Source organism: Tachypleus tridentatus, chromosome 10 (genome assembly GCF_004210375.1).
Source record: "Tachypleus tridentatus isolate NWPU-2018 chromosome 10, ASM421037v1, whole genome shotgun sequence".
Lineage (NCBI taxonomy): Eukaryota > Metazoa > Arthropoda > Merostomata > Xiphosura > Limulidae > Tachypleus > Tachypleus tridentatus.
The window spans coordinates 157,044,025-157,066,639 of NC_134834.1; the positions used below are offsets into that span (position 1 = coordinate 157,044,025).

The window sequence follows — 22,615 nt, forward strand, 5'->3', positions numbered from 1 at the left end:
TCCAATATATATTTATTTGCTAAAAAACTTGTAAACATGACACAACACAAAATGCGTTTCATATAGAGTATTTTGAATAAATGGTTGGAAATTTTCGGGAGTTAATAAGCATCAGACCATTAAATTAATTACAGATGTCTACAGAATTGTCAAACATGTTTTACTTCCATGTGTGTTTATTTTGACCAAAAACAGAATTTCTATGTAAATAATTTGTAGATATTACAAAACACCAACAAGTACTTCAACTAATGCGCTTTGAATACGTATCTGACTTATTTCTGAACACTAATTTTAAAGTTGTTTCAATAGAAGAAGAAGAAAGGCGGAAAACTTTCGAAACGTCGTCCTCTACACTTGTGTTTCCACAACAGTCAGTTGCCGTCCGTTTTACAAAGTTTTATCATGAGTTCTTTGCCTAAACAATCTATCATAGACTAGAAGAAGACTCATTTCTTGTTCTGAATGAGTGACCTAGTGCTTATTAACCCCTAAAATACTTCATAATTCACAATGCACTACATAAAGCGCATTTAGATGTTGTGCAATGTTCGTAAACAAATTTGGTTATCAAAGTGTAAGAGAAGAGTTTATTCCATGTAGAAGTCTACTTTAAAATTAGCGGATTAGTATTTATGAAACACCTAAATGCCCTTTCAGCCGTGGGGGCGTTATAATGTTCGGCCAATCCCACTATTCGTTGGTAAAAGAGTAGCCCAAGAGTTGACGGTGGGTGGTGATGACTAGCTGCCTTCCCTCTAGTCTTACACTGCTAAATTAGGGACGGCTAGCGCAGATAGCCCTCGAGTAGCTTTGAGTGAAATTCAAAACAAACCAAACCAAACACCTAAATACTTTAGTTAGTTAATTTGGACCACTTTTTGGTGTTATGCCATGTTTACAGGTTGTTTTGTAAATAAATGCTATTTGGTGATAGAATAAACAGTTTTTTATTTGTGATCCAGCATTTATTGTTAAATAGTTGTAAATCAGTAACACAATGAAAATTTGCCTCATTAAAATGAAAACAGTGACCTGCAAAAGTATATATAAAAAAGTGTTGAGGGAATAAGAAGTCAACTTCAGCCTCGTATAGAAACAATAAACCGAACTATAAAGGTATGATTTTTGACACTCACACATCGGTTTTATTTTTATTTTTTAATTTTCAAATGTTAGATATATTTTTGCACAGTATGTAAAGTTAAACTGTAGTCATCATGTATTTTTTTTTTATGGCTACGCATTTAGAATAGTTTAGTACACAAATCATATTCAGCTTATTTGTTTGGGGGGGGGGAAGATAAAACTTTCTCTCCTTGTACAGATACTGAACATTTAAACCTGAAAAGGCCTACATATATATAACCATATAATTCAAACAAATATTACTCTTCAAAAATAAACAGCAGCTGATAGAAAATGTTTTGTCTTAATATTATGAAAACTTTCGGGCCAAAGTCTTACGTCAGGTAGTTTTTATAACGTGATGAGAGGTCCTTGAACTTAAAATGTTGCCATAATTTCAAGACAAATGTGAAGTGTTTTCCATCTGCTGTGAATAAGTAAGTTATTATTTCAAATATAGATATTTAAAACTTAGTCAGTTTACGCTGAAACAAGGTTATTAAAATCATTTTGTTGTAAACTATATTTGAATGTAGTAATCTGTTTGGCTGCTAGAGGGTGCAAAACGCCTTGCAAATTCTAAGTTAAAATTCGGTTTTCTTGTATATTTTAATCTAAGTTATAATTTTATAAATATGAGTTAGTTGTAAGACATTAAACGAGATAGATAAAATCTATTTCGGAATAGAGAGTTAAACCAGTCAGTATGGTTTCGTAAAGTATTTGGATCTATGTTTGCTATCACTCATTGTTCAAGTAATAGTTTCGTTTTGAGTTTACTTACCAATTAATAAATTCAAACAATCCCTCAATTAATAAATACACAGGCACCTATCTATTTGTCTTTGATCGTTATTCCTTACACACTCCTAATCTTTTGCAAATATTTTGCATATCAAAGTTTTTATATCTATTCCCTTTTAATTTTTATGTTTAACTATAAATAAATAACCTGTTAATTGAAACAGATTGATATATACACGCATAATTAACTACTACAGATTCTAACGTTTAAATACATTGTTAGATAGATTGATGTTGATCTAAGTACTGAAACATTCTTTACCATTAAAACTTGAGAATGATTCCACCATTGTTCTAAAGATAAAACTGCAAAAGTTGATTTTTTATGTAGTAGTAAAGTGAAATCATTTTTAACATAGGCCTACAACAATTTATGACAATGCAAAAGTGTTCAAACATCTAAGAAAATATAGTTTGTGATTATTATAAAGATTGGACGTTAATATCTTTTCATCAGTTAATTTAAAATATTCCCCCAGAACAACAACGGTACATGTTACTCTTCCCACTAGAACAACAGTAAGTGACTTACAACTTTAGAAGAAATCAGATTTCGATGCCCGCAATGTAGCACATTTTAAGGCTTTGCGCTTAACTACAAAAAAACAACAACATATTTTCAGTCGTGACAGAATAATGTTGAATTGTGATGGAGAAAACTTGGTTAATGGATTTAAATTTAAAATTATATATAGACATGAATTACATATCAACCTTTCACTTCAAGAAGAATATGCATAACCAAAATTTTAATCCTTTCTCTTTTTCCAGAATGTTCTATGTAGATTTTAAATGCATCTTAATTATAGTGTGAAACAACACTAAGAAAATTTGAAGAAATTCTAATGACAAAGAGTAGCCTGTTATGCTACAAAACTAGTTTTATAAAGAAAGTTTTTGGAGGGTAGAGAAGAAAGAACTCAAGTTTTGATATACATGTCACTAAAAGACAGCAGAATAAAGTATCGTACTAATTTAATACGTTTCACTCATTATTGTTATATTGGCTAGATTTTAAAATTGTAAATCCATAAATTTACCGCTGGATACAAGGAAAGAGACCAGACTGAAGGTAACTAGTCGACATCATCCACCATAAACTCTATGGTATTCTAACCGAATAGTAGGATTTGAACGTTACTCTTATCACGCACTCACAAATACTAAGTGCGAAACACTATTTTTGTTTTTTAATGATAACACAATAAGAATATGAACTGTCGAATTTAATGCTTGCTGCGCTAGCCTTCCCAATAAGTTATTGGAAATTAGTTAAAATTATTTATATTACACCTATTTAAAGAAAAGCGGATGATATGCTGGATCCATCCAGTTGTAATTTATTAATTATCGTGTGTTATGCTTGTTTTTTGTTATAGTTTCAAAAATATCCACATTATTTTTGAGTCTGTGTCGAATTACTCTTTCAATTTAGATTAATATAAAACTATTTTAAGCCTTATAACGTATACAGAGGTCTGTAGTTCTACAAATTGCACAAATGCACTGGACATCATTTATTCAAAATAACTGTTCGTTCTGAAAATTCTCGCAAATAATTTCGGGCAAATCGTTAATAACAATTAAACATCTTAATTGATCGATATGAAATAGGCCAGGTGGATAAGGCACTTAACTCGTAATCTGAGAGTCACGGGTTCGAATCCCAATCACATCAAACATGCTCGCTCTTTCAGCCGTGGGGCGTTATATTGTGATGGTAAATCCCACTATTCGTTGGTAAAAGTGTATCCCATTGACGGTGGGTGGTGATGACTAGCTGCCTTCCCTTTTGTCTTACACTGCTAAATTAGGGACGGCTAGCACAGATAGCCCTCGAGTAGCTTTGTGCGAAATTCAAAAACAAACAAACAAACAATCCAAAATGTGGAACAGTGTTTAAGATTAGCAATTCAATACTTTTATTTTTCTATCCGGGGTAGCTTTAATCCCGTTTCAATGGCCCAGTGGTTAAAGCACTCGACTCCTACTGCGAGGGTCGTAGGTTCGAATCCTCTTTCTCCGTGGGGGCGTTATAAGGTGGTCAATCCCACTATTCGTTGGTAAAAGAATAGCCGAAGAGGTGGCTTCCTTCTAGTTTTACATACTAAATGAGGGACGGCTAGCGCAGATAGCTCTCGTGTAGCTATGCGCGAAAATTCAAAATAAACGAAACCAATCTGTTTCAATGCCGATGACAGTAACGTCGTTAATAGAATAAGCAAATGGGTTCAAGTGTTGAGCACCAGGGAGATCTTTTTTTCGGTGTTAAAATGGAAGATTTATGGTTATTTAAACATTCTGCAAGAGTTGTTTATGTATGTTCTACGTATTGATGATCGCATTTTTTATACTGTACAAGACAAATGGTATTTTTTGTTTCGCAAGCGATTTCTTTAGACACTTTAAAATTTGTCCGGTTGTGCTTTTCAGAAAATGAGTCTTGTTATGAATTTACAGTTGACAACGGGCTTTATTACATGGACAACCATTTCTGAGTGGAATATAATTCGCTTTTTTGTGAACAAAGATATCTTTTAGAGCTCTGCTTTTTCAAAAATAGACTAAAGGAACCTCAAGAATTACCTGTTTAAGACGATCGTTGAGCTGTAGGAGAAACTTTTTTCTTTTTTTTCAGAATTTGTGCAACGTTTCTAAGTTTAAACCGATAGTTAATAATTAGAGGAATTCTGTTTCAAAGTTTAGTATTACTCTGAGTTAGGATCTTTTTCTTCTGAGTGTTGTTAGCCTTTTCAATTTTTCTGTCGATTTCAGCATCTATATATCCTCTTTGTAACATGGTTTGTTTTAGATCTATCAATTGATAGATATATTGCATTCTTTTCAGCCTTGGCTAAACAAAGGTTAAGTTTATAACTTCCTCACCTCTTGACTGATTCGACATCTAATTTGAAGTTTTAGATTCAGGAGGTCAAACCCTTTCAATTAAGGTATTTAACCATGCCAAAGGTCTCACAGATTAATTTACTCTAATCCTGCCTAAAATAATTTCAATCTGAGGATATGATGTTAGATATCCTGATGAGTAATAACATTGAATAGAGTATATGTGCACCCTACGCCTGGCATTGTTGGCGCACAAAAATATGGCTAATGAAAAAAAAAAAAATCATATATTAATTTACTCTAATCTTGCCTTAAGGAATTTCAGGTGCCACAGCTACTGGGGTAGCTTATAAAAAACAAAAATACATTTATTTTCTTTCTTCCATTTTAAAGGAATATTACAGTGTAACATGTGGTGCTGATGAGTTTCGTGATGATGCTAAACATTTTCCTTCTAAAAAATAAATTAAAAATCAAAATACATCATTTGATTATGAAGCAAATAACTTTCTATAAGGATAACATCTTGTAACGTTCTAACCTTTTATTGTAAATATGCATCTAAGGAAATCAAAGTGTCTAAACAAAATTTAACCTTGATGTTTTTGTCATTTATCTCAAATCCAATAGCCACAAAGACAGAGAGAGATGTTGGTAAAAAACAAAATATACTAAAATACTGAATAAATATATAAAAACTAATCTTTATTAATTCTGGGAAAATACTGAAAAAGTTTGTACATCACAGTTGTTCCTGAAAAAAGTGACTAGTCACACATCATTTTAATAATGTACTTTTGGAATTATTCCAGTAAGTTGAAAGAATACATATACACTTATTTATATTGAAATAGCCACACATAAATTAACTCTAGTAAAGGTAATATACAAAATTCTGAAAGGAAGATCTTTCATATATTTTTAAAATGTAGCCACATTAAAAAGAAAATATGTGATAAAGTTTACATATATATTTATATTTATGTCTATAAACTTTTACAATACTTTCCAAAAATTTCCTTATCTTGTATATAACACACATGCATAATAAATTTACCAAACCACATTGACCACAACAAGATTTAGATACAAATGTTCACACACCAAGCTGGAAAGTCATGGTTAATCTCTTAATAGGTAAACAGGTATGTTAGATGAAAATAAGGTAATAGAAATTTCAATGAAGATCATTTATCTTACTGAAATAATCCAGTTTTCTACTATGTTGTTAATTAACACATTAACTTCAAATCCAAACCAGTCAAGTGCTTATATCAAAGCTACATCAAATCAACTCAGAAATGAACTTAATATAATTTCACCCAATTTTTTTTCATGCTGCTAGCTAAAAACCTTTCATTCAATAATACATATATATACAAAATGATGTCACAGGATTAAAATTATGTTTATGATACATCATACTTAATATTTATTAGGTGATAACCTCACAAAAATATATACAATTACATTACTATATGAGAGTTCCATTTGAAATAAGGTTATTTTTGACTAATTAAGCCTTAGATATTATGCCATTTATTAGATTACACATGAATTACTATCTTTGAGGAGCCAAATCTTTCAAAACAATGGTGTTTGTCTGTGTGTAAGATATATATCACAATACTACTTATTTACATGGAAATTTGCAACCCATTAATAATAAAATTTCATTTACTAAACAACAAACTAATACTCTATAATATTAATAATACTTTCATAATATTGTATATAAATACCAGTAAGTGATGAAAATATTAAATCTGATAAAAACATCAGCTTTTGCCAAAAATATTTTTGTTGTCATGATTAATTATAGTTTGTGCTGCACATGTCATAATTATGCAATTTTAATTATAATGATAATTTGAATAGTATTTTCAAGCCCTTGAGAATTAAGACTTAAAAAGATGTTACAACAATAATATAGTATACTTTTTTGAAGACTAAATAATAATTACCCATAAATGTTCCATTTATTATCTAGCTTCAACATTTTATAATCTCTAATCTAACACCAATTTAATTAATTATTCTAATTCTTAGGAATTTGCTTTAAAAACTAAATGTAACCATTTCAGTGACTTATTATTGTTTATAATCTCTAATCTAACACCAATTTAATTAATTATTCTAATTCTTAGGAATTTGCTTTAAAAACTAAATGTAACCATTTCAGTGACTTTTCAATAGACTTTATTGAATGACTATTTGAAATGAGTGACCTAGCAAAAAAACAAGACAACATGGTAAAAATAACAAGACAACTTGCATCACCAGAAGAAAGCTCTGGATCCTCTAGCTGAAGTTGTTGGTATATTTATGTACTATAGGGAATGAAACCCTGATTTTAGCATTGTAAGTCCATAAACTTATTATTGTTTCTACAATGGACTTCTAAATTAAGAGTAAATTTTACTTTAATAATAATAATAATTATAAAAAAAAACATTTCTAGAAAACATTTTTTTTTGCAATATTGTTAAATACAAACAAGCAGATTACTTTCACCTCTGATAGCAAGCACAATGCATACAGATGTTTATCATGTCCCATTAGAACAAAATATATCCTTTAAAGTAACCTGTAAAGTACACAAGGTACTTGTTCAAGATATAAAACAACACATAACTAAAATAATCATAGTTATGTGCTAGTTACAGACCACACTGTTTAAACCAAGTAATAAAAACAACCAAACAATATTGATACTATAGAATAACAGTGGCATAACAGACTGTTTAACCATACCACAATTATGCAATGTCATACTGAGTCAGTAGTAGAACAGATTTCATGCAAGATTACATAGAATCATAGCCTTGTTGAAGATATTCCACTATAATTCAATTAAAGCATATGAAAATATCTTGTGTTTCAAGATAATCATTTTTCGTTCATTAGTCATCATCAAATGTAGGTTTCAATAAGTAGTAGTTACCTCTTACAAGATATTTGAAGGCTATCTGCACTAGCCATTCCTACTTTTGAAGCAATAAGCTAGAGAGAAGACAGCTAGTTAATAACATTCACCACAACTCTTGGGCTACTCTAATCAAATAATGGGATTGACCATAACATATAATGCCACCAACAGCTGAAAGGATGAATATGGTCAGTAATGGGATTCAAACCTCTGATCCACAGATTGAGAGTTAAATGCCCCAACCACCAGGCTATGTAAAAATATTACAGAATGCAAAGTGGGAGGCATTATTAACTACCAGTTACTTTGCTGAATTTTTTGAAATATCACAATTATAAAGGTTACCATGCAAACTATTGCATAACAAGCCAAATTCTATTGTTATAATGCACATTTACAGAATAATTACCCATATTAATGTGAGATTTTATGGTTAAACTAGGTATAGAAACAGATTTCAGATATTGGTTAGTTAACATTGCAAAATTCCTTTATAAATCAGAGACTAAAATTAATAGCTATACACTTTTAATTATTCACAAAAAAAAAAAAAAAAAGAGTTGTAGTTAAGAATGAAAGCCCTCTAGTAGCATGCTTAATATTTTAAAGCAAGATTGAAATCTCAATCCTTATTATTTCTTCACACAATTTTCATGCACATGTAACAATGACCAGTTTTCTTCAAATTGATAAACATCAACACAGTGAATTCTTGGTGAATTATAAACAAGAGGCATAAAAAAAGTTTTAGTAAAGCACTGATTTATTATTCAGTTGTTGTAAAAGAATATTGGCATTTTATGCACAAGTTTGAATGAAAGGTATAAACTGCAAGAATTTCAGCAAACTCAAATGGAATGACAAATGAAACTTTCAACTCTGTGTTCAATAAACCACTATAGAATAAAGATTCTAGGAGGTTTATCATACATCATTGAGCAGTTTTGAGAGTTAAGTTTGATTTTTTCAGCTAGAACAGCTTAATGAATTGTATATGTAATAAAAGAACTTGTCAGACGTTATTAAGTGTAGTGAATGTACCAGAGAAAAAAGTATTGTATATTTCTTGCCAGAAGCACATAAAGAGCTTGCTAAAGTTCTGGGATTGAAACATTAGCAATCTGTAATATTCCATTTTACCTTGTAATTTAAAACAATTTTAGGGCTAAGTTTTGGTGAGCTATGACATTGATGTACGGTGTAGACAAAATATAATTTTTCAATTTTAAAGTATAAATATGATGACAAGCAAGTAAGAAAAGTTTGTAAAACACAGAAAATGAAGTAATGAATTTAAATGCAAATTTAAGTACAATTTTCTTTACACAAATTTGTTTTAATGATCTTTGTTTGCTTTTTTAAATATATGAAGTGATAGTACTTGTATTGCTTTGGAAAAAATTATGAAACAGAAATCAATTGTGAAAAAGGTTAACTATTATGAAAAACTTCTTTCAGGAAAAAATAAATAAATGAGACTTATTATTTTATGATTTAACCCTCTCCCAAGCCTTTCAGACCCTAATATAGTTATATTCAATAATAATTACTTTCTAGATTTATGCAGTCTAGAACTCATTCATTCAACAAATAATGCATTGCCATTTTATAACTAGAATAAACTATTTTAATTTAGAATAATAAATAATAAAATGGTGAAGATTTATATGTTAACAAAAAATGTCCGATTATTAGTGTTATAATGGCAAAATATTCAAGTGTTGAGTGCAACATTGTTCTTACTCTTGTTTAATAAATTTTTCAGTTGTAGCAAAACTGAGTAACCCATAAGCAACATATACACACAAATATATAAAATTAAATACTTCATACTGCAGTTCAACAGGTTACAACAGAAGTATAAAAATGTTTATTTAGTCTTTAGTACCCATAACAAACTAAACCCTTAAAGTATACTTACTTCACAAGCAGTCAAATTCATATTTTTTAAATGCTATCAGTTTCTAGAATTAGAAAATGCATTTTCTTTGATAAATAGAAAAAAAGTGACAGACAGATGCAATGGACTTGCAACTGAGAAAAAAACCTTTTCACACTGATTAGTAATTTGAATACCTCTCAAAGTTATTCTTAAGACCAAAAACGACTTTCAACCAATAGTAGTTTAAACTGTTTACTACTGGAAGTCACCAATATGAGGAATAAGTTTGAAACTACAGAGAAACTCAAAGTAATTCATAAACGTGAAAGACAATAATTTAACTTAGTGGGATATTTATGATGTCTGTTGTTGAATGTTAGTTTTGAGGTTGGCAAGTATACTACTGACTACTATTAACATAAACAGCTTCAACCTGCCCTGAAATGTAAGCATCATATTAACAGCCAGATTGTTCTACAGCAAAAAACCTGAAAACCCTGGCATTAACAATAAAGTGTTGTCCATTGTTAACTTTCAAGAGAGTAACAGTTATCTATTTAACATGTGTATAATTAAGTTCACATACTTATAAACACAAATAGAGTTAAGTGCTCAAGTTTTCCAAGTTTCATTAATCTGTATTCATGAAAGCAAAAATTTTATGAAGAACAATTATTATAACAACCAAAAATTTATTTTCTGGAAATACGTTATGTTTTTCTTTTTATATATATTATATATGAGTGGTATAGGAAGGACTTGCAAAGTGAGATGCTTGGCTAGACATACAGAGTTTACAATAAGAGATCGAAAGTACAAGGAACCATTAATGGCTGCTTAATCTAGGGAGGCCTGGAGAAATTCCTTCAGAAAATTAATATAATATTTCAGTTATTATATAAATGACATGTAAAAGTGGGGAAGTTATAGCATCCCAAGTTCAAATACTGTTGAAACTTTGTATTATGTTTTGTATTACCAGTAACAGTTCCAATGTTACACATATAGTTTAGTATCTTAAAGAATATAAAGTATGCCAATAGCCTCATTAGAACACTTGCTGTAAAACCATAATATCATTTGTAAACAAAAACATTACAAACAACTTAACATTATACAACCATTGTTTTATCAAATGCTTGAATTACATGCATGCATTTCATATTTATACCTTCAAATATGTTTATTTTATCATTTTCTTCACTAAAGAACACAGATTTTAAGATGATAATTCATTTGGCAGGAATAACTCACAGCACAGCATAAGAACACACATTTAAGAATAGAATTAGGAGAAATAGGTAGCAAAAACCTTTAGTGGTAAAACTGATAACAATCATTGTTTTTTATTTTGTTTTGGTAAACATTTTAATACCTGGCTAGTTCTTAGAAATGGGGGATCATAAGTTGAAAAACCTACAGAATAATGAGTATTTATATCCAAAACCTGTTGTGAAAACAGTCACTTGCTATTTTCGTGTGGTAGTTGAGGCAAAGCCTGTTCCGATTCATCTATAAAAAGTGGATTCTGAACCTCCATCTCACTAGCCTATAACACAAAACAAATTAACAGTTAAGGCAAAATAACATTAAAACACACAGCACCAGTAATTATCTATGAATTCAAAATGTTATCCTGTAGTTTCACATTATGAAAATGCAACTTTTTATCTAATGATTCAGCCCACAAACTCCACGTAAGTGTTATAGGCCATGTATAAAGTACTTCACAGAAACTTACAAAATCCAATAATTACAAGATCAGGAACAAATAAACATCACCTTGTATGTTGAAAATTACATCTGATATTTTGTAAAAGAGTAAAATTTATTTTGAAATTCGTGCAGTTAAGTAGAAGATATGTCTGTTATAGCTGAATGTTTGATAATAACAATAAACTTTAAAAATACAACATACAACCTTGCAGCTGATACCATGAAAAAGAAAATAACTAAAAGTACCTTAGCTGGTTGTAAAACAAATCAAACAATAAATCTTTCTAGAAACATACTAGGGCCAAACCAGGACATTCATAGACAGTATAATCAGTCTCATTTTCTTCTTCTGATTCAACATCTGAAGATGAGGTAAGTCGACGAGAATTCACCCTAGAAGCAAACACATGTAGTGTTATTGTTAGTAATTTATTTGCTGTACGTTCAAGAAGAATCTTACAAATTTTGCTAACCACTGGGTGCAACTCAAGTTTGAAAATATGAAACTAACAGTTGTGAAAATAATACAATTTACTTGAACTGCAAAGGCCATTAGTTTATAAAAAGATGATTAAACATATAAAATAACCAAACACCAAGAGATGTACAGACTTTCACTGTGATAACATCATTCCTTTAATTTGAAGTTCTGATAAAAATTAAGGCAAGAATTCATTATACAATTGAAAAAAAAACCAAACTTGCAATATGAATGCACAGTAATATCAAAAGAAACTAACAGAAGTTAAAAATTTGGTACTTGAAGGTAATTATAATTATAATGGCCAATTATGAAAGTTAATGTTTGTTTCTTAACTGTTTCACTGCTATATTTATAGACAAACAACTCTCCTCTTGTCAAGTTTATTTTTTGACACACAATAGAAACAAAAACACACATTTTAATATTTCATTAATCATTTGAAAGTGGTAAGCTTTAGGAATTTGAAGAGGAATACCTTTAATTCATGGTGGTACTAAATTCACAATTCTTCTCATATGCAGGGTAATGTGTATATATGTACGTCCCATGGCAGTGAAACAGATGAATGAACTAATTTTGCCCCAAACTATATATTTTTCTAACAAAGTAACATAATTCATAAGCTTTAATATTCTAAGTCCTGAAGTGGTAACAAGTCATTTTTCACAAGTCCAATTCAAGTCACAAGTCAAGTCATAATGGTAAAATGTGTTTGTGGAATGGAAAATGTTTTATAAAGGTATAAAATTCACTGTGATTTTTTTGTTAATTGGTTATGGAAGCCAAAATAATGTACTCTGTTTCTACACAGACTTAGAAATAGTTTGTTGGATGAAATAAGCTGAAGATCATTTGAATCTGATGCCATGTCAAGACAAACCAATAGTGTCTCAAATAATTCATGACAGAGGAAATTCAATTGAGTCACACAGCTTGGGAAAGGAAGTACAAACCATCTTTTATTTTGAGCCAGCTACACTACAAGGTCTTCAAGCAGTGTGTTTGTGGTTAATATCAGCAAAGTGTGTGATGTCACTGACTCGAAGAAGGAAATTAGAGTATATACCATATTTGAAAATATAATGTACTTGTATAAACTATTATATATGAGAAGTATCAGTTGAAACAGTATTTTGTCACTAAGCTTAGCTCCACGAGGGTGCATAATGATGACTCCATGGCTGAACACTCATTCAATGGAAGAACTACAAGCAGGAACAACGTGGAAAGGTTGTTCTTGGTGACCAACCAGAAGTGAAGAGATGCACTGAAATTTCCTTCATGAAATTCCTGGCATATTTTCAAAGTATGTGCTGAGTTGGGAAGACACAGATGCCTTAGAAGTCCCATCCCAGTGTCTGCTCCTTTTATACCCTCCAGAATGTCAAAAGATATATAGGGTGGAATGTCTTCCTTTTCACTACTGGTGTCATTTGTTTTCAGAACTATGCTGACCTGGGAAAAGATCAAATCTGTATAATGAATATTTGGAAAAAAAATCCAAAGTAATACAAGTTAAGTTAAATTGTCATGCATACATGACTTCTAACCTGACCTGATCTAATGATGGATAAACTCAATAAGTGTAAATCATCATAACTGAAATGGTTTTAAACATTAGGCTAACATTTATTAAATTACATATAAGAAAAAATACATGTAATATTGATAGACCATAAAGTCTGAAAGTACTGATGAGTCATATGGTAATTCTCAAGTTTAGCTTCATCACATCAGTTCAGGTCACATTACAGTGTGTATAAAACTAATATTAATTGTCAATCAATTTACAATATATTTTTAAAATACAGTCACTTCCATTCAGAATGCCCTTCCTCTTTTAAAAGGATTTTGTGTGTTCTCTGTTTTTTATTCAAAACAATTTGTTCCCCTAAAATTAGCCCACACTTTATATTTGACTCATATGGCTCAAAACAACTATTGCTGTTTTAATGATTTACCTTTTGTAAACTTCTTGACTTTGTCCTTCACCTCTTATGGTGCCAAAACATTATTTGATCCACGTCATGTAGGATCAAGGACTGCTGATGAGAGATAAATGGATAACCAAATAGTAGATTGGCAGTTTCTCATGCTGATTCTGTTATTTGTCCAGTGAAAAAGATTTACTTGAATCTTTTTCACAGTGAATCTTTGAAGGATCTGATTAAGCCATTCAGGTACTGAACATTGACTAACATATCATGCACAGAATGATATAATGACAACACACAGGGCAGGATAGGGCTTATGGTGACTAGTTGCTCTCCTTGTATCAAGTTGGTTGCTTCAAGGAAGGGTTCCAAGATGGTGACTACTTCTTGCAACCAGCTCCATTTTTCTGCTGCTGAAAGCTACCTCTTTATGCACTTGTCCTTCCAGAAGATGGCACAATGCCTGATGGTCAAGACATATTGTAACTTTAACCTGTCTTAGGGTTGAGTTCCATCTGGTACAATTAAGAATAGGAATCCCTATGTTAGCCCCGAAACACCTTTTCAAAGGCTTCTCTGAAGGAGCAATTGGAATGCAGTAAGGTGCACATTTTTGAAGCTTTACTGATGGTGAGATTGGCTGCTTTTGTTTCCTATCTGACACCATTAGTTGCAGGGTGTGTGTATAACATTGCAGGCATTGCTTTGAGCAGTTCCTGGTCAAGTGCCTTATCTACATCTTGCTGGTCTTCCCGTAAAGTGCCATTAAGATCATCAGCACTAGTAGATCCTGGATCATCATTAATAATTATAAGATAGCACATGGTGAACTCTTTCTTAAAGTTTGATGTGTTGTTACATATTATGTAATCCAATTTATTCCTTATTTTTAGATATTCATTACAGATAGCTTCAAATACCTTGCTGATTAACTCACATACATGAGAACCTGTAAATCTGCTACTGTTTAGCAGGTATGGCATCAGGCTGATGGCAGACTTCTTGATTTCAATTACATTGGCTATTGCATCAATGAAGCTTCTCATCTTTCTGTCTGACCAGATGTCTACAGTGGAAGAAACCCAGGATGTTGATGAGGTCTTGCTGTTTCGTAACTACGTCATTTAAATGGGACGATACAGTTTCTCAACAAACTGGCTTATATTTGCAATCTAAAATACCTATAAAATGATGAAACTATCATGTCCAACTATTGATAGTGACATCCCCCAATTAATAATAAGGTCTGATATGATTGCCTTGGTAATGGCTCACTGATGGGAATGTGATGCTCCCTATGCAGCAACTGGGCTAGTTACAAAGGATGTAATTGACCTGCGATTTTGACCTATAATTCTGAAGCTTGTCTTTGAATCATAGTATTCTTGTCACCTGTGCAAAGATTTAAATAAAATCAAAACATTTTAATTATTTCATAAGAATAAAACAAATGAAAATGAAACAGGTAAAGTGAGGTGAGTACAAGTTTGTGAAAGCTTTAACATCTTTTGAAATAACTGATAAACCTTGATGGAAGAGTATTACTTGGATATTTGGGCCATGCATAATTAATTACAATCAAACTTTTCAAATGTAACAAATTGGAGTTTTTTGGTAATGTGACATCTAAATGGCCTTTGAATTTTTATATCTGATTTATATACATTTTCATAGTAAAAATCTTGTTTATGCTTCTTTAAGCTTTACAGTTATTTTAATATTTCTATCAAAAAGTTGGACATATTGAACACATTTACATTTAACAACAATCAATTATTAACTTATGAATTATGAATACTCAGAAAAACAGATTAAGTTTTTGTTGCAGTAACAAGATAAAAAAACATCATATAAAGTATATTTATCAACTCACAAGAATTCTCTCTTTCTCTCTCTCAAATGACAGAAATATATAAATATGAATGGAGGGTATTGTTACTAGTTTTCTTTCACTCCAAAATATTACAATTCAACAACTTTCATTTTATTAACTTACATACTAATTTAATACTCTTCTTCCAAAATCTGACACCATTAGAATTGTAAAGGCTTTTCTCTTGGGAGGGAAGGGGTAATATTCAGGCCCTTCAATATGCAACTTAAGTTATAATTAAAGTATATGATGTTATTACAACAAAAACATCACATCATGACACTCAGCCTAGGCAAGTTGCACTTACATCATAATATAAGCCTAGACTAGGCCTAGTTTGTCTTTTGTAATATATAATATAAACAACAAGAAAAGCTACTCACCTCTCAGAATGGATTTTCATGACAAACTCTGAAGCAGTATTTGGCCCATCAGTAACCTTACTTTTACAGGTTTTGTAGTGAGCAGATTTTTCTATGCAGAACACTCATAGTTTCTCAAACCAAATGATATAGCTCTGAGACCATACCAAAACTTGTAGCCACCATTTTTCATAGCTTGCTGAATTGACTGTACATAATCAATGAACACATACAATGTACCTCTCTGTACTATGTTTAAATTGTTTAGTTTTGATACTACTAAATTTTATTATAGTAGGTATATCTTCACAAAATTTAGCAAACTTTCTTTAAAAATTGTAAGTCTTTCATAAATAAAAAATCATTTTCAGTGAAGTATTTTTAATCAACTAAAAATCCATTTACCAGTGGAAATAAAAGTATTTTTTTTACTAGTCCATGTGCAAAGTGATTTTCATGTTAAGGTTAAAAATACTCTATATAGTTGATTTCTTCATCTATGTATTTCTTCATTTACACCAATAAATTACTATTTATCACTGTCAAAACATTTCCACACAACCAAGAGAACAAACTTCAAATTTAACTCACAAACAAAACTGACATTGATACACAAACAACACTACACTGTAGTTTACCATTTACTTCTTGAAATCAGTTGAAAAATAATCAATTCATATTGACTTCAAATTCATCCCAAAATCCATCCCTAAACTAAAATAATTATTAAATAAAAATTAATTAGAATCACACAATACCAATGTAATTTACAAACCAGAATTCTGCATTAGAGAAACTGGTAGAAAATTGGAAACCAGATTCACTAAACATAATAAGAAAAACATTCCTATGTTTACCACCACAATTTAAGAACCCCAGTATATTTATATAAAACAATGTAATATTAAAAACAAAGAACCAAAACATCAATAAATGCAGAATGGAGTAGACAGCCCCAACCTGAACCAACACTCTGATTCACTAAGATTTTTTATTAAGCTGTGAAGCAATCTCCAGTCATATGACCTCTTTGCTCCATACTGTATGTATGTATGTATGTATGTATGTGTGTGTGTGTGTGTGTGTGTGTGTGTGTGTGTGTGTGTGTGTGTGTGTGTGTTATCTGTATCATGTTTGATCTTGACACTGACATTTTAAACGTTTGCTGGTACATGTACATATACAGTGATTTGTTGTTATCCTTGACCCATGCATTAGAAGCTTACATAAGCATAGCACAGCATGTCCGTGACATCCATTTGGCAAGGTTTGTTGCAGTACAATTTAATAATGTATTTTTTTGAAGGGGATATTGTCAATAAGTCATTTAAATCAAGTCTCAAGTCATTTTGTTTTAGTCTCAAGTAAAACAAATTATGATGAATCTACAATTCTGACTAAATCAAAACATTATATACTGTGAAAATTAGCTCTTCCAAATAAAATCTACTTCTAGTTGTTGCTGCATGCAAAAGTAATACACTCACTTCTCTACAGCTGTTATCTGTTGTTTCCGATGCTGGTAGTGATACATTTGTGCACTATGGGCCAGCTTATCATCATCATCATTAGGGGATGACTTCTCTTTGTTTCCTGGACCTATCACTCCATATGCTGGGTATTCCACATCGCTAGCTGCCTTGTTGTTCTTTTTAAACCTAGAATATCCATAAGAATTTGATAATCAATACATCTTACTTATTGGTATAGTTGTTTTTATGAAGTTATTAATGCGACCTACACTAACCTTTGTTTAAATTAACCAAACTATATATGCTCACCACAAGGTTAAAACTACTTATTATTTTGATTATTTCTTACACTGTGTATTTAATAGCTTTATATATATATATATATATGTACTTACTGAAACAACATGAAAAAAAGTATAAATCCTCTACACTTACAATATTTCAGAAGTTTCATGAAATCTTTTTATACTATCCAGTTTATGAGATAAATCAAATCTGGAGAATTTGGTGAGTGGGCTACAGATAAGTGTCTTGATTTCAGATATTCAAGTAAGAACTAAAAAAAGTATTCTGGTAAAGGTATCTGTTAACTTCAAGAAAACACCTTTAACTGCTAAGAGAACTGACCATTTAACACTGTTAAGTCATAAAGATGGAGTTTAGGGATTTGCCAGACATTTCTTTTGCACAAAATAGTACATGATTTCACTTCTGGCAGGTACCACATTTAGCCACCTTGCAGTGGCAAGCAAGTTTCATTAAACCTTTTTCAGTCCTTTCAACACAATTCATGAAAACCTTGGAAAAATGGCTTTATAGAGCAGGAGAACCAGATCTTATATTATACAACCTGTGATAATATTTTGTGAGATTTCATATGGTGGATATGAGTTTTAAACCCTAATGATTATCTTGAAAATAGTGCAACTTTATTCATTGAAAAGCTTTGTTTGGAAATTAACCCAACAAACATTTCCCTAACACATCAACTGGGCGTTAATACAAAGAATTAAAAAATAAACCTCATCATGAATTGAATATATAATAAAGAAATATTGTTATGTAAAGATTTTAACCTGCAACAACAATAACAAAACAATCAATAGGATAAGAGTTCAAATGTTTTGCATCAAGCTTGTTATAGTATAGGTGTGTTCGGAAACAATTTACATATTTATTCAAATTAAGTTTTACATGTAAAAAGTCTGCTTACCAGTTCAGTTACCATACTAATCAAGGAATAAAAATTTGCTTGACAAAATTACAAAAACAATTATGATTACCAAAACAATAACTACATCATAACAAAAATGTTTAAATGTTACATTTTGAAAAATTAAGGGATTCAGTTCATATTATTGCAAAACATTTATTTTCAGAAATTAATGTAATTAGAAAATTTATGCTTGCTGTAAAAATGATGTAGAGTACAGCAGTAGCAATATAACTGTGTAAAGAGTAATAGTACTATTCAGAATTCTACTTACCTATAGAAACATAAACCACTAGCAATCACTCCAAAAATAGCAGCTGCAGTACATCCTGCTACAATTGCTAATAATAAATGAAAGATAAATTTATATTTTAAGAACCTGATGTATATACTAGTCTATCTAGATAGTGCAATTACATGGAACACTTACCAGCAATCAGGCTTTACCATTATGCTAACAGTTTTTATTTTTATTATCCTAATCTTATGATTCTTTAAAGTAAAAACAAAACAATTAAGTATGCTTCATCTTTAAAGAAGTAGCTACATTTCTAACATTATGCGTATGAACAGGCCTGTATGCAAAACATATGAAAGGGTGTATTCTAGTTTGTGAGATCAAAATCCAGCATACTTTGCATGGCTGTTCACATAAAATCAAGAAACATCCAATGAAATGTCAACAATCATCCTTCTGTTGTATGTAACACTGCATAGGGAGCTAAACTTCAATTAGCATATAAATATGCATGTTTTGTTATCGTAAAATACTGTACTTGCCTATATACAGAGTATTTAGTAATTGTTAAATTATATTCACAAGTTAAATAACTCTGTACAGAAATAACATATTAGTTAGTTCAGTCACTGGCTATGATATAAGTGTGTGGATGCTTTACTGAAATAATATGTTAGCACCCTCTGCTCTTCTGGGGTGCTTTTCCATAAATAACTTACAAACAATGTTGATAGCAGTGTCATCATAACTGTGTATACCTCAGGTAGTTATTCAACCTACAGAGAGCAGATTCCAAGTGCATACAAACATGAATTTAGTGGCAGTGTTTCTTTGCATCACAAAAATAGGGGAGATTTGGTTGGTCGCACCTTCTCGAACCCACTCTGTGTGTGTGTGTGTGTGTGTGTGTCTATAAAAGTAATATGGTGTACTCAGGTAAAACTGATTTGACACAAAATCTACATGATATCACATGTTATTCAGCAGACCTCTAAACACAATACTTATTACAAAGTAAATGTTAATCCCTCTGAAATCAAGTTTGTGAGAATGAAATGAAGATACTGGAAACAATGCAAGATACTATGAACAAGTGTTATTTATTAACAAAACACAGTGTGTATACTTGTTCTATATAGTCAATTCATTTTTGCTGGACTAAACCTAAAATTATTTAGATAACTTGGTAACAGACTAACCCATGTGACTGGCCATTGTAATTCAAACATAAGGGAGGTTTTAACCTCAAGGCATCACTTGACCTACCATTGAAGGACACTGCTGTCAACATCCTTGCATATGGCACAATTTTACAGCCACACATCCATAGACAGGCTAGGTGTTACCTCAAGAAAATGACAAAGAACATAAGCAGCTAAAACAAAACCAACTTAATGACTTTCTGGACCATGCTTATGCAAAAACTGCACGTCAGAACAATGGAAAAATTCCAAGAAAGAAATATAATAAAATAAGAAGGGGAGAACACATTGCATACCTGTAAATCACAGTAATATATTATATCATGTTACACTGGCAGAATAAAAAAAAAAAAGTTAATACAAGAATCTAGAAAATAAGCCTGAAAGTCAAAGAATTAATTAACCAAAGAATAAGATACGTAGATACATGCAACCCACCTACAAAGTATACATCATTAACAGAAGACTTTGTATTTTGTTTCAAAGTTGGATGATGATGAAACAATTCTTCAGAATTGTGCTGAATATAGAATCCATCTTTCTGAAGCTGAGAAACCTTTGGAAAAGGATAAGCTAATTTTCCATACAGGAAAGATGCCTGATCTATGTTTTTGCCCAACAAACCTAACAAATGACAAAACACACAACTTGTAAGCTCTATGATTTAATGTAACACTAACAATAAACAATACAAAATTTAAACCTCATATTTCTTCCAGATAAATCTAATATCAACCATATTGGTTTTAAGAAAATATAAGAGAAATATTATATTTTATTATATTTTTATTTTTAATAAATGCTTTAGACATCAGCTTCAGGCAAAAACCTTTTACATCAACACTAAGGAAATATACCACTAACATCCTCAAAATTAAGTGTTTCATATTTACCTCAATTCTTATACTGTAATTTACACATTGTACACATTTTCAATTTACATATATTATCTGTTTAAAATACTAACAGCAGATGACCTGAAGAAAATAAAAACAATTTTTAAGTACTTCTAGCAGTTATAAAGTAAAAATATGATCCAATTGTTGCTCTATACCTTGTGAACAGTCAACTCAAAGCAGATTGATAACAAAAGGGTGAGAAGAATTTTACTTCTAAGTTTTACGACTACTGATCTGCTGTTCTAGTTTAAGTCAGAAGTTAACTTTAAGCAGTTTACCATACATAATCTGATGAAACCAAATCCAGTTAAAATATGAAAGAAAAAACATACTTTTACGTAAATAACCATAATCAGTTTGTGATTTTGACAAGTATGGCCAACCATATGGTACCTGAATTTGGGATAAAACTCCCTACTATTGCTCCAAGTAACATAAGTAGCATTGCTTTTACTGTCAGTATTACCCGCCCGGGCAGGTTCATGGCTACAAAACGTTCCTACCGCCGGGCGAGCAACTTTGTTCTACAATAATTAACTTAAAAAACAAAACCAAATAAAACTAAAAATTAATGACACCTAATATAACGACCATAAAAACGCAACCCACAAACCCTACAATCACACAAATTTATACCATTTCCAGCATCCAATAAACGTTTATACCATGCGCATGATGTACGTCATAAATGTTTCCAAGGAAACTCTTTCTTTACGTAACTTCAATCTACCACTGGCAACACGGGCACACTAATTAATCAATCGAATTTGAGGATTCTTGGAATTTTGATATAAGGATTGCATTTCAGTTATCTATAAATTATCAAGGTGTTTTCTTTTTCAATTAAGCACAAAGCTACACAATAGGCAATCTGTGCTCTGCCCACCATGAGTATCGAAACCCGCTTTCTAGCGGTGGGAGTCCGCAGACATGCTGCTGTGCCACCGTGAAGCGTTCTTAAGGTGTAAAACAATATATATATTGGAGTTTTGTTTTTTCGCTTTTGTAAATGTTTGCTTCAACAGTAGCGATGTGTAAATCAAAATTATAAAATATTTACGAACTTTTTAAGTCGAAGAGTATAAATTCTGTTTTTTACGAGCCATAGGCAACTGAATCCCGCGTCACTTTAATATTAAATATGAAACGGAAATAACAACTGGCACGATTATGCAGTAGTGCGATGTTTGTCAGTCAGTCAGTAGAATTAAACTGATGTCACAAGAGGGACATTTAATGTTGCAATTTGTACTGTCGTGATGCAGTAAAATGTGCGCATGCCGTGAATCACGAGAATACTTATACTTATAGATGCTCAATAGGCTACAATACAGGATGACAGATGAACTTCAAATACAAGAAATCACAATATTTGTTACTCTTAATATTGATTTTATTTATTTTCGAAACAGAATGCTTTCGGGGAACCTACAGAAGTACCTCTAGTATATATAGAACCACACATGTTAAATATTTACTGGTATATTCTAGTGTTTGATTCTAGAAGTTTGTTTTTTAATCGTGCAAAGGAATAATTGTGATTTCTTTTTGAAACTACACTACTTTAATGAATTATATTTTTCATTTATTTACATTTATCTATTTTCTATACGTAATGTACTTCTCACATAG

The 22,615-nt window shown here is 31.0% G+C and overlaps 2 protein-coding genes across 4 annotated transcripts; both read right to left on the reverse strand.

Moving 5' to 3' along the window:
* Positions 1-5,469: 5,469 nt before the first annotated feature.
* On the reverse strand, positions 5,470-21,611 carry LOC143230724 (neural proliferation differentiation and control protein 1-like). Of its 3 annotated transcripts, none has more exons than XM_076464775.1 (6): positions 21,377-21,611; positions 20,523-20,708; positions 18,919-18,985; positions 17,447-17,617; positions 11,553-11,699; positions 5,470-11,139 (listed from the first exon to the last, which is right to left on the reverse strand). In XM_076464775.1, the coding sequence occupies exons 1-5, from the start codon at positions 21,465-21,467 to the stop codon at positions 11,591-11,593; spliced, it is 624 nt and encodes a 207-aa protein (XP_076320890.1). In that variant the 5' UTR covers positions 21,468-21,611; the 3' UTR covers positions 5,470-11,139; positions 11,553-11,590. The 3 variants fall into 3 exon arrangements, with proteins under 3 accessions (XP_076320890.1, XP_076320889.1, XP_076320892.1); XM_076464774.1 differs by having other exon boundaries at positions 11,603-11,699; positions 21,377-21,609; XM_076464777.1 differs by lacking the exon at positions 20,523-20,708 and having other exon boundaries at positions 11,603-11,699; positions 21,377-21,608.
* Positions 12,730-16,144, reverse strand: LOC143230726 (uncharacterized). Its single transcript, XM_076464778.1, has 3 exons — positions 15,981-16,144; positions 13,752-15,116; positions 12,730-13,245 (listed from the first exon to the last, which is right to left on the reverse strand). The coding sequence occupies exon 2, from the start codon at positions 14,768-14,770 to the stop codon at positions 14,378-14,380; it is 393 nt and encodes a 130-aa protein (XP_076320893.1). The 5' UTR covers positions 14,771-15,116; positions 15,981-16,144; the 3' UTR covers positions 12,730-13,245; positions 13,752-14,377.
* Positions 21,612-22,615: the final 1,004 nt, after the last annotated feature.

What these genes read in the sequence shown, in the direction of transcription:
- LOC143230726 (XM_076464778.1), bottom strand. Translation starts at nt 14,770, where the DNA reads ATGAGAAGCTTCATTGATGCAATAGCCAATGTAATTGAAATCAAGAAG.
- LOC143230724 (XM_076464774.1), bottom strand. Translation starts at nt 21,467, where the DNA reads ATGAACCTGCCCGGGCGGGTAATACTGACAGTAAAAGCAATGCTACTT. An exon ending in AGTGGTTTATGTTTCTATAG is followed by an intron (nt 17,618 to 18,918) that starts GTAAGTAGAATT and finishes TGGATATTCTAG; the next exon opens with GTTTAAAAAGAACAACAAGG. An exon ending in CAGATAACAGCTGTAGAGAA is followed by an intron (nt 11,700 to 17,446) that starts GTGAGTGTATTA and finishes GTTTGCTTCTAG; the next exon opens with GGTGAATTCTCGTCGACTTA.